The sequence below is a fragment of the Camelus dromedarius genome, chromosome X, assembly GCF_036321535.1.
Source record: "Camelus dromedarius isolate mCamDro1 chromosome X, mCamDro1.pat, whole genome shotgun sequence".
Taxonomy (NCBI): domain Eukaryota; kingdom Metazoa; phylum Chordata; class Mammalia; order Artiodactyla; family Camelidae; genus Camelus; species Camelus dromedarius.
In genome coordinates this window covers 102462625-102478052 of record NC_087472.1, presented here as the reverse complement: position 1 = coordinate 102478052, position 15428 = coordinate 102462625, and the positions used below count along the sequence as shown (strand labels likewise).

The following is a 15428-nucleotide window of genomic DNA, read 5'->3' as shown; positions in this document are numbered from 1 at the left end:
TTGACACCTTGGATGGATCAATAAGTACTCAAACTTACCGTGTCCCAACTGAACTCCTGGGCCCCACACCCCTGGGCCTGTTTGTCTGGGTACCTCCTCATCTCAGCAATAACATCTCCTCATCATCAATCCCCCACCTTTTCCTTACCCAGCCCAGTCCAGTGAGTCATACCTCCAAAACATTCTTGCAAATCTCTCCACTGCGATCTCCACTGCTACTACCCTAGACACCCAAGCCAACACCATCTTTTTGCAGGGATTACTGCAATCATCTAAGCCAGGTAGCTAACTATGGCCAGCCGCCTGTTTTTATACTGGAAGTTGTACTGGCACAGGCCCCACCCATTCATTTACATATTGCCTACGGCTGCTTTTGCACCACAACGGCAGAGTGGTGTGGTTGGGACAGAGACTGTGTGATGGGCAAAATTAAACATATTTACTACCTGGCCCTTTACAGAAAAAGGTGGCTGTCCCCAATCTTAATGGCCTCCCAGCTTCTACCCTCTCCTGTCCTACAAACCATTTGTCAGACACCAGCAGAGTGACCTTTAAAACTCGGAGTATGTCTCTCCTGTGCTTACACCTTTTAGTGGTTCAGTGCTTCGCTAAAAATAAAACCTAAACTTTAAGCAGCCAACAAAAGGCCCTACATGATCTGACCCTTGCATATATCTCTAATCTCATCTCATGCCCCCATCCCCCACATCTGTGTGCTTTAGCCCCACCAGCCTTTCAGGTCCTCAGATGGACCATGCTCTTCCTTCCTGTCCCTTAAGCCCTCCTACCCTCCCTCCTCATCTACACCTATCTCCCTTTTATCCTTCAGCCCAGAGAGCTGTGTCCCCCTCAGAGAATCAGACCCTGACCACCCACCTAAAGCACTGTCTCTGCCCTTTCTAGGAACACAGCACAAGGTGCCATTCTTTTATTTGAGTCCTTGATTCCCATCTCTCCATCCCACTAGCCTATAAGCCCCGTGAGGGTAGGAACTTGCCTGCCATATCTCCAGCACAAGCCCAGAGCCCTGCAGGCAGTACTGGGAGTTTAGGCTAGTGGTCAGGACAGGACAGAAGGGTCTCAAAATTCAATATCACCTCTAGGTCACAGCGTTCTAGTACCTTTTACCATAATTACAACAGAATCAATCTAAGAAGTTTCAGGATTCCACTGCTACAGAAGAAATTATTCCTTACCAACTCAGATAACAAAACAAAATTAAAATTCAAGTCTCCTGGCTACAGAACAGATAGAAACATATGATCATTCTGTTAAGTGAATGACAAACTTAATTATGAAAATCCAAGAAATAAAACATGCAGTCAGGAAACTTGCAGAGGGTGAGAGTTCTAAGAGCTCACTAACTACAATGCACCAGAATCTAACGGGAAATTTTTTTTTAGGGAAAAAAGAGGTCTGCACTTAAACTAAATCATAAGAAAACATTTTCTGGTTTTTGATGAGGGTTGTTCTGGGAGTAAACAGGGAATCCAGAAAAGGAAACAAAACCTTTAAATATTATCTGCTTCTGCCCCCACATGGCCTACACTGGTACTGCATTCATTCTCTGACAATTTGGAAGGTCCCATTACCTCTCCTCTGTTTCCCCATTATCATCATTGTAATCAGAAACTTTCAGTATTATCGTTAGAATAGTTCTAAATTAATTCTTTGCCTGCACAACAGGGAAAGTATCACCCATAACAACATTTTAAGATCTATCCAAAGCGAAAACTGAAGCAGGAGCAAACAAATTTATGAGATACACAATGTCCATTTTTGCCTTTAAGGAAAGGAATCTTTATCTGAAATCTTAAAAGTTCTCATCACAAGAAAACAAATTTTTAACTATATGAGATGATGGATGTTGACTAAATTTATTATGGTCATCAATTCACAATACATACATACATCAAATCATTATGTTGTACACCTAAAATTAATACAATGTTATATATCAATTACATCTCAATAAAACTGCAGGAATTTTTAATAAAAAGTAAAAATAAAAGTAAAGGAGTTCTTTTTGGGAGAAAAAAAAGAAGAAAAAGGAAGAAACCTTTTATTCCTTTAAGCCAGGTGTAAATTATTTCAGGCTCATGCTTGGATGACCTGCAAGTGATATGAATAAAGCCTGTCAGCTCCATTGGTCTGAGAAGCAGAAACCTCACCTGCAAAAAAAGGCTATGGAGACATTTCAAGAGTTTCCACAAGCTTAAAAACTGAATATCGGCCTTGGTGGTCCATCTCAAAAGCTAAAATTGTGCACAAATACAACTGTCGAGCATAACTTAAAATGAACCCAAAAAGATGCCTGACCTTGCGTCCAATAAAGTAAATACAAACATCAGGCTTATATGGAGAAAAAGGGGTTTTGCTGAGGACAACTTCTCACAGCATAAAAGCTTTGTTCAAGGAGGATTCTCAAAAAACAGCAGCTAGAAGAGCTGAGAAGATGAAAAAGTGTTAAGGCTCATCCCAAGATCAAATTGGGCTTATATTTTAATGAAGTTCAAGGGTAGCTCAATTACATTTTAAAAACTACATTTCCTCTTCTCATTTTTTGTGATTATTATTTTAAAATGTAATTTAAAAAAAAAAAGAGCAGAATCAAGGAATAAAAGGCAAAAACATTGGTACACATGACCACTGAGAACTTTTCCTGTGATTAAGGTTAACAGTCTTAAGAAAAGGCTATCCCTTCACCCACAAAAACTAAAAGAAAGAAAAAAAATCAATAGAAAACTTATAAAAATGTTCAGGTTTGGTCATTACTTTTGGGCCAGGGACCAATTCTTCTGGGAAAATGGACACACTTTGGATCCTTTATCTTTCCTGTTGCTTGAACAGCAAAAATCAGTGAAAGCACTAGACCAACACTATCCAACAGAAATACGTGAGCTACATACATAATTTTAAAGTTTTTAGTTGCCACATTTGAAAAAGCAAAAGTAGGGGGTGGAGGTATAGTTCAAGTGGTAGAGTGCATGCTTAGCATGCACAAGGTCCTGGGTTCAATCCCCAGTACCTCCTCTAAAAACACATAAATAATCCTAATTACCTCCCTCTCTCCCCACCAAAAAAAATTAATTAAAAAAATAAATAAATAAATAAGTAAACAGGAGAAATTAATTTAACACTATATTTTATATAATGTTAAATATCCAAAATATCCAAAATACTATCATTTCAACATATCACAATTTTTTTTACTTCATACTAAGACTTTGAAGCCCAGTGTATATTTAAATTCACAGTACATTTCAATTTAGACTGGCTGCTTTCATGTGCCCAACAGCCCCATGCAGTGAGTGGCTACCATACTAGACAACGTGGTACTCTGCAACAAATAACCATTGTAAACCAAAGGCATGAGGGCTTGTCCTACCCTCTGCAGCGCTTGAATAAAATCAGCCCTGGGCTGAACTGTAGATACTGAAACTGCTAAATGGCACCTTCATGTTGATACTAATAAGTGTTTTTTCAAAGATTAAAATAATGCACGCACGAGGTTAAAAACCAAATTGTACAGCAGAGCTTACAATAAAAAGCAAGAGGTCCCTGTCCCACCCTTCCCTCTCCCAAGTCTGATTCCCCAAGGCACGCGCTTTAACTTCTCTGTTGGGATTTCTTCTGGTAGTTACCTCCGTATCTCTAAACCAAAGCTCATCCAGCTTGGCTCTTTCTTGACTTACCCATTTCAGACTCTAAAGAATGCAGGTTGATTTCCTGCTGGGACAGATAAGGATGCCGCTCTCAATGGTGAATCCCCAGATCCCAATGTCAATGGTGAATTCTACTGGTTACTTTCCTAACCTAAGATATGTCTGCTTCTCTTTCAGTCAACTACTAACAATATCTGTGGCCCCTCACAGTTTAAAATGAGGTTCTGCTCTCCCTCCTTCCCGCCAGCACTCTTTCACCCCCTCCACCTCCTGAAGCCTCTTTCTAAAGCTGATGACACATTGCTGCTTTTAAGGCTTCTCTGATGCATCTTGGGGATGGAGCCCCAAAACTGAAAATCAATAGAGAGTGACCGTGTAAGTCTCCTTCAGCGTAGAGTCAAGCTATGCCCTGGTTTACATCCTCCTCGTATCAGCTGTGATCCTTCCTGGAGTTTTTACCTGCTTTTCTCTTTTCTTGCACTATTTTGTCATTGCTTTAACTTGTTTGCAAACTATTCACTGTATTAGATACTAAATATTTTTAAGGAAAGCAAGCGTAGTTATACAGGCATGTTCAGTGTATGAAATTTCATCAAGCTATACATCTATGAGATGTGCACTTTTCTATGTTTATGTTATACACTGATTTTTAAAAAATTATAAAGGAAGCATCTTCTCTTGCCTTGTACATTGTGAAGGAAGAAGTACCAAAGGGGAAATTTTGTATGGTCCACTTATATATTTATATTAAGTTTGTCAACCATACTACTATAGTAGCATAATATATAATTAATATATTATTATTATATTAGTTATATAGTAGAATGCATTTATGTTAATATTATCAGCTCTACTATTAACAAAATGGATCTTGTGGATAGCATAATATCTATTTGCTAACAATGACAATAATAGCAGCTAACATGTTTGAGGACTTCTTAAACACCAGACATGGCCAAGTGCTTTTTATGTTATCAAATTTAATTCTCACAACAACCCTGTTACTATCATCTTGTTGTAATTACAATATTACATTATCATATTGTTATAGGTGCATACATTGACGCTTTGAGAAGTAATTTGCCGAAAGTCACACTAAATTTTCCTCCCCCACTAAAAAGCATCTTAATAATGGCTAATAATTTTTAAGCACTTACTATAGATCTGACATAATCTAAGCACTAAATGTATTGGTTTATGTAATCCTTAAGACAGTATCCCCATTTAGCAGATGAATAAACTGAGGCACAGTGAAATTAAGCAAACTTGTCCAAGGTCACCCAGCTGGTAAGTGACCCACTGGGCTATGAACCCAAGCAGTATGGCCCCAGACTCCTAACCACTGAACCATACACTGCTCAGGGGTCATGGCAGAAATTTGAACTTGGGAAGGCTGCCTCCAGGAACCAAAATGTTCATTATTCTGCTGTCCTTCCTGGCAATGAGGTAAACTGACATTTAGATAAGGTACATGGTTGTTATTCCCATTCTGCACAATGAAAGGAAGGGACGCACTAAACAAGTGGCAAGAACAAATGCTATGCTCTTTCTTTAAACAGCTAATACTCACTTCTCACCTTCAAATCACCTCTACAGTCAAACTTCTCTAATTCAGTCTCTTTCTACTTTCAAAGTACTTTGGAAATAGTTCTCAAATAGTGCTCAGTAGAATGCATTCTGCGACTGATCCGTCCCCACTTGCAGACTACTGCATGCTCAGCCCAGGAGTGCTTACTAGGTTTAAGCCAATCTCGCCCACTGACTTGTGACCACAAGAGCAGGGACCATCTATATCGCTCCCTGCCATAATCCCACCTCCTAGCCTGGTGTCCAGCACACATGAGGCCATCTATACATGTTTGTTAAATGAATGAAGATCAGATACTTAAAAACCCAGAAGGATATACGTTTATAAAGAAAAGTTCCATGCTTGCCTCAATAACGCATATTTGGGGCTCTTCCTTATGACCGTCCACGGGCACCATGGCTTGATTCATAACCCACTCCTGGACAGCATCAGTGATGTGAGGGACAACTGTAGAAGGAAGTAATAATTAGCACAAAAGCTTATTTCACGGTCATGGTCATGAGAAATGAATGTATTAGTGTCTTTAGACCTCCCAAATTACCTGAAAGCCACCTCGCGAATGAAACAAGCCACAGTTCTCATATTATCCATCTCACTGAAATTAATATTATAGATGCAATATAGATTTAGTCATTTTAATGTTATGCCATTTCTCTTGAAATCGACCAACCACAGAGAACAAGAAACAGCATAATTACCTCCTCCACAAAAAAACCTAATTACCTCCCCCCCAAAAAACAAAACCTAATTACTTCCCCTCAAAAAAACAAAATAAAATTACCTCCCCCTCAAAAAAGAACAAAACCTAATTACCTCCCCTCAAAAAAAAACAAAACCTAATTACCTCCCCTCAAAAAAACACAAAACAAAACCTAATTACCTCCCCCTCAAAAAAACAAAATCTAATTACCTCCCCTCAAAAAAACACAAAACAAAACCTAATTACCTCCCCCTCAAAAAAACAAAATCTAATTACCTCCCCTCAAAAAAACACAAAACAAAATCTAATTACCTCCCCCTACAAAAAAACAAAACCTAATTTCCTCCCCCACTAAAAAAAAAAAAAAAAAAAAAAAAAAACAGCAGAAATGACGTCATCGATGCAACTACAAAACACCTCGAAGGCCAACTAAAAACTGTCAGGAGGGCTGCCAAGAGTGCTGAATGCTGGAGTCCAAGGGGAAGAATGACATCGAGCGAGCGGCCCAGCCCTGCAGACGGTGAGCAGCCCTCTAGCCCGTGGGGAGGGGTCCAGAGGGTGCAGACGAGGCCTGAGGCCCGAGGCCTGAGGGCTGCGTACTGACCGGAGGCCTGCGGCTGCTTAATGGCAACAGAAGAGGCCAAAAAACATCTCCACCAGTACAAGAGGCCCGGGGGGGGGGGGGGGGGGTCCCTTAGGTGGTGGGCAGGCCCGCAGATGCTTATCTCAGCCGAAGTGACAAAAAGATGCAGCCAACTAACCTAATCCACGAAGCAGGAACGTTAGCCTCCGGGAAGCTGAGCGAGAGGAAGTCGTCTCTGATTGGTGCGTTTGGTACAACCCACTGCGCATGCCCAGCCCGGCCCCTTTACGGGAGGGCGGGGTAGGCAGGCTCTCCCTCCAGGTAGGCTGCGCCTGGATCCCGGTCCAGGTTTGGGGCCTTGCCCTCTCCCCAGCGCTGGGACGTAGCAGGTGTGAGTCAGCAATTCTCCCTCCCCGGGGGTCTTCCCAGGACCTACACTTGGGGGGAATCTATTAGAACGCACAATAGCTGAGAATCTAAGCCACACCATCCAGTTTCAGCAGTAACATAGCTAATCTTTTGATCTTCAACCGTCCAACTTCTTTATCTGCTTCTCAGCTGCTTTCCAACATGAAAGTGATTTAAAGGGGATGGGGAATTAGCACATTTACCCTACCATGTAGGAACGTATGAATACAAGGTTGGGTGGAGTGGGCCCCTGAGTTTCTCTTGCAGGACGAAGGACAATCAGAATCGTACCCCCCAGGGAAAGGGTCGGTGGGGAAAGGGTCATATCATGCTGCCCTCCAGTTCAATCCCCCAGTCCCTCCCCAACGCTGTCCTTCAAGGGGGAATAATCATCATCCATACAAAGATACAAGAAAAAAGTAGGAAAAGAATATTAAATAAAGGACGGACAAAACAAGCCAAAATAAATCCATACTGCAATCAGATGTGACATGAATAAATGATAAATAAGTAGTTCCCCATGGATTTTATAAATAAAAGCAAAATGGGAAAGAGAAAGAGGACCTAAAGAAAAGAATATTAGTAAAAAGAAAAAAAGACTGATGAAAGTACAATCAGGAACATGGTGGATGAACTTGAAACCTTTGAGGAAAATAAAAAATAAAAGATTTGTATGGTAACTAGACTTATCATGGTGATCATTTTGAAATGTATAGAAATATCAAATCACTGTATTTTGCAACAGGAACTAACAAAATGTTGTAGGTCAGTTATACTTCAAAAACTAACAAACTCAGGAAAAGAGATCATATTCGTGGTTATGAGGGCAAAGCAGAGGAGGGTGGAGAATGAATGAAGGGAGTCAAAATGTACAAACTTCCAGTTATAAGATAAGTAAGTACTAGGGATGTAATGTACAACATGATAAATATAATTAACACTGATGTATATTATATATGAAAGTTGTTAAGAGAATAAACCCTTAGTTTTCATCACAAGGGAAACAATTTTTTTCTATTTCTTTAATTTTGCATCTCTATAAGAGTTGATGGATATTCACTAAACTTACTGCGATAATCATTCCATGATGTATGTAAGTCAAATCATTATGCTGTACACCTTCAACTTATACAGTGCTCTATGTCAACTATATCTCAATAAAACTGGAGAAAAAAAAAAGAAAAGGAAAAGAACACAGGGATCTGAAAAGTATTAGAGCTTGTAGAGTGCAGGGACCGCCTCATCTTCAGGTCTATTTTGAGCAGAGTGTGCATGCTCAGCACATAGGGTCCCCTAATGTTTGTGGAATATAATACCTTGTACAGTTTTCCCCAGGTAATCACCACGCCTTTCTTTATTGATCACGTGTTGATATATCTTTCCAGTGGTGATGTTGTTGTCTTTATAAAGATTAATATCCAAAAACCTTTCATAATTTCCAAGATCTAAATCAACTTCTCCACCATCGTTTAAGACAAACACTTCACCTGGGACAAAAAGACAATGTAAAAATTAAAAATTTGCTTTAGTAGATTATTTTTCAAAGATGAGCACATTATATTAAAAAGCTGGTAAAAGACTTATTTATAAACCATATTCTATCACCATTTCCTTATTTTGATAGGAAAATTTAACAATTCGATTCTATCCATGAAAATGCATTGGAAAAATTCTGGTATTCTATTATGGTAGTTTTTAAATGCTTACTGACATTCTGTTTTCAAGATTTAGCTCTTCCAAACTTATTATATACCATATGAAAAACAGACTATAAACAGCAATTTTAAAAACAAATAGCAATTTGCTTCAAAGCATCAGTATTCTGGACTCTGGAATAGGCATAAGAAAATTTTCATGAATTCCCAACTTGGGTAAAGTCACAATTAGACAGACAGTAGACGGAAAGCAAAGCCCCTGCTAGCCCACGGGGCAACTTGGTGAAAGTGAGGCCAAAAAGAAAATGAGCAATAAGCCACCTGCACAACAGCACCACAAAGAAGGCTATAAATGAAGGCTGAATCACACTACGAGCACTTCCATTGACTACTGGGCGTGCCTGAGTCTCCAGCATTCCTTGAGGACATCATTTGGGAGTCCAGTGTTCCAAAGCCATCTTGTAGGAACTGAACCTCTCCCTGATTAAGGAAATTCTATCACTCCTATTACTAGATGTTCACAGCATAAAAAGAAGGTTGGCTAGCTTCTGAACCTAATCAAAAGCCTTTTATAATCTCATTTATGTCTCACTCATAAGGTTCTCATACGGTGTGGTCGGAAAGATCTCTAATTTTAAGGACAAAGAGCAAAATGATGAAATTGCAATATTTTCATATTTCCCAAATTCCATTTTCAGTTCAAGTTCTACTTTCTCATGTTAATCTATCAAAAAGTCTTTGTACTTTGATCCTCTTAACTTCTGACAAGTAGGGGAAGATCTCTGAAACCTCTTGAGTTAATTCAGGCCAAATCCAGTTTGGCAATACTCCAGATATATGACAAAGGTCTTGAAATTTAGATCCCTAAATTTTAAAAGTAGTACCCATTATCTTCCTAGAAGAAAAAGAAAAGCTATAGATAATGACTTCAAAAACAGGTTTTTTTTTTAATTTAATGCAATTATAATAAAAATTCCAACAGATTTTTTTTTTAACTTGACAGTGACACTAAAGTTAATTTGGCAAGGACCTACTCTATAGCACAGGAAACTATATTCAATTTCTTGTAATAAGTTATAATGGAAAAGAACCTGAAAATATATGTATATATTATGTATGTATATGTATAACTGAATGGCTTTGCTGTATACCTGAAACTAACATTGTAAATCAACTACACTTCAACAAAAAATAAAACTAAAAAAAAATGGCACAACATAAATAAATAAAATTAACTTAATTTGGAAGAAAAGCATGCATAATTACCAAAACAAAACACACCAAAAAATAAATAAAAATAAAAGCCCTTATAAAATAACAGTGAGTAAAGGAAGACTGAAATATTTATGTATACATATATATTTCAATATACACAAATATGGAACAAGATAACATAAACAAATGCTACAAAAAAATCAAAATATCCAAAAAAGTCCCTACTACATAAAGGAATTTAATATATGACTTAAAAAAAAAAACAAAGATATCATTACAAATCAAGGTAGATAAAATACACAGAAATAAACTCCAAAGAAAAGTGTAGGAATTTGGGAACTATGCCCCTAAAACCTACCCACTCTAGTATATACAGATCAATTGTTGTTTAGATAAAACTAAAAGCTATCTGAAAGATAGGTCAAATGTCCAAAAATGACCCAAATAGAGATCTGTTTTGAACTAATTAAAATATAACTTGTACTTGAAGTAAAACCATTTTCTAAAAAAACAAAGAAATATATAGGCCCTATATGAAGAAAACTTAAAAACTTGACTTCAGGGACATAAAAGAAGGTATAGATAAAATGGAAGGCACTTATAAAGTTCCTGAATGGGCCAGTCAATATTTTCAGTATTTAATTCTTCCCCAAGTTAATTCATAAATTTGAAGAAATTTTTGTCCAAAACTCCAAAGCGATTTCTTATAAAGTTTGATAAAATGACTCCAAAGTTAACCTTGAAGACAACTAACATTTTGAGGATAAAAAAAAAGGATTAAAGGAATAATGAGGTAAGTCCCTGACCTACTTGATACTAAAAAGCTGCAGCTATTAAAATGGTAGGCAGAAGTAATCAAAGAGATCTGGAACAGGACAGAATACAAAGACAGAAATTAAGTATGTAATAAAAGGTGGTATTTCAAGTCAGTGGAGAAAGGATGTAATCTTTGATAATTGCAATAAGGAATAGTTGACTAATCAGAAGAAAATTAAGGGAAAAAAAAACTATTACATCCTCATCTCCCATCAAATTAAATTCCAGATATATTAGCAGTGTTAAAGTAAAAGCAAATGATAGTGATCATTTTGAAATGTACAGAAACATCAAATCACTACATTGTGCACCAGTGCTATAGGTCAATTATACTTCAAAAACAAACAGACCCAAAGAAAAAGATATCAGATTTGTAGCTACCAGAGGCAAGGGGGTGGGGCAAGGAGAAATTGGATGAAAGTAGTCAAAAGGTACAAACCTCCAACTATAAGGTAAGTAAGCACTAAGGATATAACATACAACATGATAAATTCAATTAACACTGTTCTATGTCATATGTGAAAGTTGCTAAGAGAGTAAATACTAAGAGTTCTCATCACAAAGAAAATATTTTTTTCTATTTCTTTTATTTTGTATCTATATGAGATGATGGATATTCACTAAACTTATTTTGTATGTAAGTCAAATCATTTCATTTTGTATGTAAGTCAAATCATTATGCTGTACACCTTCAACTTATACAGTGTTCTATGTCAACTATACCTCAATAAAACTGGAAGAAAAAAATAAAATAAAAGCAAATGAAACTCTAAAAGCATGAAAAGAAAATATAGATGAATATTTAAATATTCCTGAGATGGAGAAGGTTACAGGTGACATCAAAGGCAGAAACCATAAAGGAAACAGTTGATACAGTTAATCACATAAATGATAAATTGAAATTGATCAGCAGTGAACAGAGGTAATATTAAGACAAATTGCAAACAGAGTAAAAATATATACATGTGGTAAATAGAGGTTAATATACTCTACATAAAGTATTCTTGAAAAATCATTTTTAAGAATCCAAAGAAAAATTGGCATAACACATGGCATTAGTCAACTTTGCTGCCTACCAAACAACCCTAAAATCTCAGCAACTTACAAAACATTTATTGATTTCTTCCTCGTGTTATGGGGGAATTAGGGGTCAGTTGTGAGTCTACCCTGTGTCTTCTTATTCTAGGATCCAGCTTGAAGGAGAAACCCCTACATGAGGCAGGCAGGTCTCACAGCAGAGGGCAGAAACACAAGAGAGACTGGCCCAAAGCATGCCATTGCATTGAAAAGTCCTGCTTCAACAAGGCACATGTCATAGTCACTAATATCCTACGCAGCAAATCACATAGCCAAATAAGGTGACCAATCTCTCTGGTTTGCCCAGGAGTAAAAAGGTTGCCAGGATGCAGGACTTTCAGTTTCAAAACCAGGAAAGTTCCAAACAAATCAGGAAATTAACCATCCTACAAGGCCAAAGGCCAAAGTCAGTGGGGCAGGGAAATTTTCTCCACAGAAGCTGGGTGGTAGTTTCAAACAAATACATCATCTACTATAGACTTAAATAAGCCATTCCACAGACAAAAATGAAAAAAAAAATCTAACTAAAAATAATGAGCCACCTTTTTTTTTGGTTTTTGGTGTATTTTCAGGTTAGTAAAGTTTAAAAAGAATAGTATTCACCAAAGGTATAAAGATACCTTTAAAAACCTGAAAAACATACCTACCTATCAAAGCAGAAGTTCTGTACCTAGGCATTTATGTTAAAAAAAAAAAAAACATTTTAAAGATTTCCATCATAATGTTGTTTATAATATCAATAAACTAGAAATTATTTGCTATTATTGTACAGATTCTGTGCAGCCTTTAGGAGTACAGAATATATTAAAATGTCCACAATAGGTTAAGTTTTAAAGTTAGATTAAAAAATAGTATGACTCTAAGATTCAGTTCATTTAAAGCTCAAAAATAAGCAAAACTAGGGGAGAGCATAGCTCAGTGGTAGAGCACATGCTTAGCATGCACAAGGTCCTGGGTTCAATCCCCAGTACCTTTGTTAAATATATATATATACCAAATAATTACCTCTCCTCTCTCTAAAAAAAAACCAAAACTAATCTACAATGTTAGAAGACAGGATAGTGGTTATCCTGGTTGTTTGAAGTGGAGAGAGACTGGAAGGAGCATTTTTTTCTCTCCTTTTTCAGTTTTATTAGGTACAATTATTACAGTTCGACTGCACATACACATTATATTGCATGTAATGGAAGGAGCATTTTAAAGGGGGTTTCTGTTTCTTGATCTGAGTGCTGTTTACACAGTATGTTTATTTCATCAAGTTGTACATTTTTGATTTATGCACCTTCTTGCTTGTACATAAAAAGTTTAAAAAGAAAGTAAATGAGGGCTGGTGCCTTTTTAAAAATAATTAGTATACACATCAACATTTCAACATTAACAATAATTATTCTAAGTGGTGGGAAATGGATGCTTTTTATTTTCTTCACGTCATTCTATATTGTCAATATAATTGTCAATATATTCTATATTGTCTGAGCATTCCTCTTAACAATGAAATGTTAAGCAAAATATATCACCTTTATGAGAAAATAAAACAAAACATAATCTAAGGTGGGGAGGGTATAGCTCCAGTGGTAAAGCACATGCCTAGCATGCATGAGGTCCTGGGTTCAATCCCCAGTACCTCCATAATAAATAAATAAACTTAATAAATAAACCTAATTATCTGCCTCCAAAAAAAAAAAAAAGTCCATACTACAAAAAGTACAACAAAAATGGAATCCTCACACACTGTTTTCCAAAAGGGTGGATTAATTTGGAATGTCATCAGCAATCTGAAAAATGTATCAGTAACCATGAGAACATTCACATATGATCCAGCAACTCTACTTCGGGAACTCGATCCTAAAGAAATTACCCAAAATACAAGGAAGAACTGCAATTTAACCCAGTGCTTTTTAATGGGGGGAAGTGATTTTCTTGTATACCGTGCTCATACGGTGAAAAAGTGCCCGCATCGATGTTTATATACGGGTCGATTTTGATGGCAGTAACTCGGAGTCCACATGATTTTAGAATTGTCCCAATGCTACTCGCAATGATCCCTTTACCGATGCCCGAGATGACCCCACCGGTGACCAGGATGTACTTCATTGGCTGAGAAGTGGCTGGGTGCCAGCACCCAGATATAATCTGAAAGGTAATAAAATTAAGGATCAGAGAAGAGAAACATTTTCTCAAACCAGTAAAGCAGAGAGCATGTTAAACCAGAATTTCAAAAGCACACAACATTTTTTCTATCTAAACTAAATATTTGAAACAAAGTCTTCTAAGTTTTTCATTCTCTTCGATATGCAAGAAGCTGTGGATACTTTCTGAAAGCAAAGTGTCTGGCTCCATTACCCTAATTTTACATTTACCCCAACTCTGTCACATGACAAACTTCATCATAAGAAGCCAAATTTCTCTGGGATTCAGAGGCATGGTAAAAAATTTTAAGAGATCAGGCTCTGGAGTCAGATAAGTCTGAACCAGTTGTACCTGGGCAAGGTACTAATCCTTTCTGTGCCTGTTTCTTCATCTGTGGATGGAATAAAAAATACCATTCCCTTGGAATATTATTCAGCACTAAAAAGAAATGAGCTATCAATCCATGAAAAGACATGGAGAAAACTTAAATGCATGTTACTAAGTGAAAGAAGTCAATCTGAAAAGTCTACATACTTATGATTCCAACTATATAACATTCTAGAAAAGACAAAACTATGATGTCAGTCAAAAGATCAATATTTTTCAGGGGTTAGGGAGGAGGGACAGATGGATAGGCTAAGCACAGAGGATTTTTAGGGCAATCAAACTCTTCCCTGTGATACTGTAATGGTTGATATAGGTCATTATACATTTGTCCAAAGTCATAGAATGTATAACACCAAGAGTGAACTCTAATGTAACCCATGGACTTGGAATGATAATGTTGTGTCAATGTAGGTTCATTGACTGTAACAAATGTACTTCTCTGGTTCAGGATGTCGATAATAGAGAATGCTGTGGGTGTGAGGCAGGGTATGTATGGGAACTCAGTACTTTCTGCTCAGTTTTGCTGTGAACCTAAAATTGGTCTAAAAAATATTTTTTAAATCAACATTCGAATATACCAACATTAAAAAAAAAATCTTGCAGGTGGTTGTGAGGATCAAACAGGCTAAGGCATAGATCAGAAGTCAGGAAACCAGGGCCCACAGAATACATCTGGCCCCCTGTCTGTTTTTGTGTGCTCTCCAAGCTAAGAATGTTTTACATTCTAAATGATTAAGAAAAGATCAAAAGAAGAATATTTCATGACAGATTAAAATTGTATGAAACTCAAACTCTAGTGCCCATAAATCAAGCTGTATTAGCACAGAGCCATGCCCATCATTTACATATTGTCTACGGCAGCTTTCTTGCTACAAAGGCAGAGTTGAGTAGTTGTGAAAACAGAGACCTCTGGCCCGCAAGGCCTGAAATATTTACTATCTTTTACAGCAAATGTTTGCTGATACCTGGCTTAGAAGGAGGTCAAAACAACTCCTATGTTAACATATGGTAAGACCTTAATAAAAGTTAGCTATTCATGTCACTATTAATAATAACAAATGTATCTTCCTTAACTAAGCATATGGAACACTGAATCTGTTTCCTTACCCATCAGTTTCACCAGGCAGAAATATTCAAGAAGGAAAAAAATATGTATATTATGTCATAAGGAAATTTTATTTGACTTTTATGCTGCTGTCTGAGT

The 15428-nt window shown here is 37.1% G+C and overlaps 1 protein-coding gene across 3 annotated transcripts in view; it reads right to left on the bottom strand.

Annotated features, from left to right (window-relative positions):
• Positions 1–15428, bottom strand: part of CTPS2 (CTP synthase 2) — a 95864-nt gene that overhangs the window by 76605 nt on the left and 3831 nt on the right. For 2 of the 3 annotated variants that reach the window (XM_031445831.2, XM_031445830.2), the window contains exons 2-4: positions 13636–13840; positions 8261–8431; positions 5600–5700 (exon numbers count right to left, since the gene is read on the bottom strand). In XM_031445831.2, the coding sequence (XP_031301691.1) occupies positions 5600–5700; positions 8261–8431; positions 13636–13801 (438 nt within the window). In that variant the 5' untranslated portion in view covers positions 13802–13840. Of the gene's footprint in view, positions 1–5599; positions 5701–6714; positions 6918–8260; positions 8432–13635; positions 13841–15428 lie in introns of those variants that run through there. The other variant, XM_064483379.1, reaches the window with a different exon arrangement.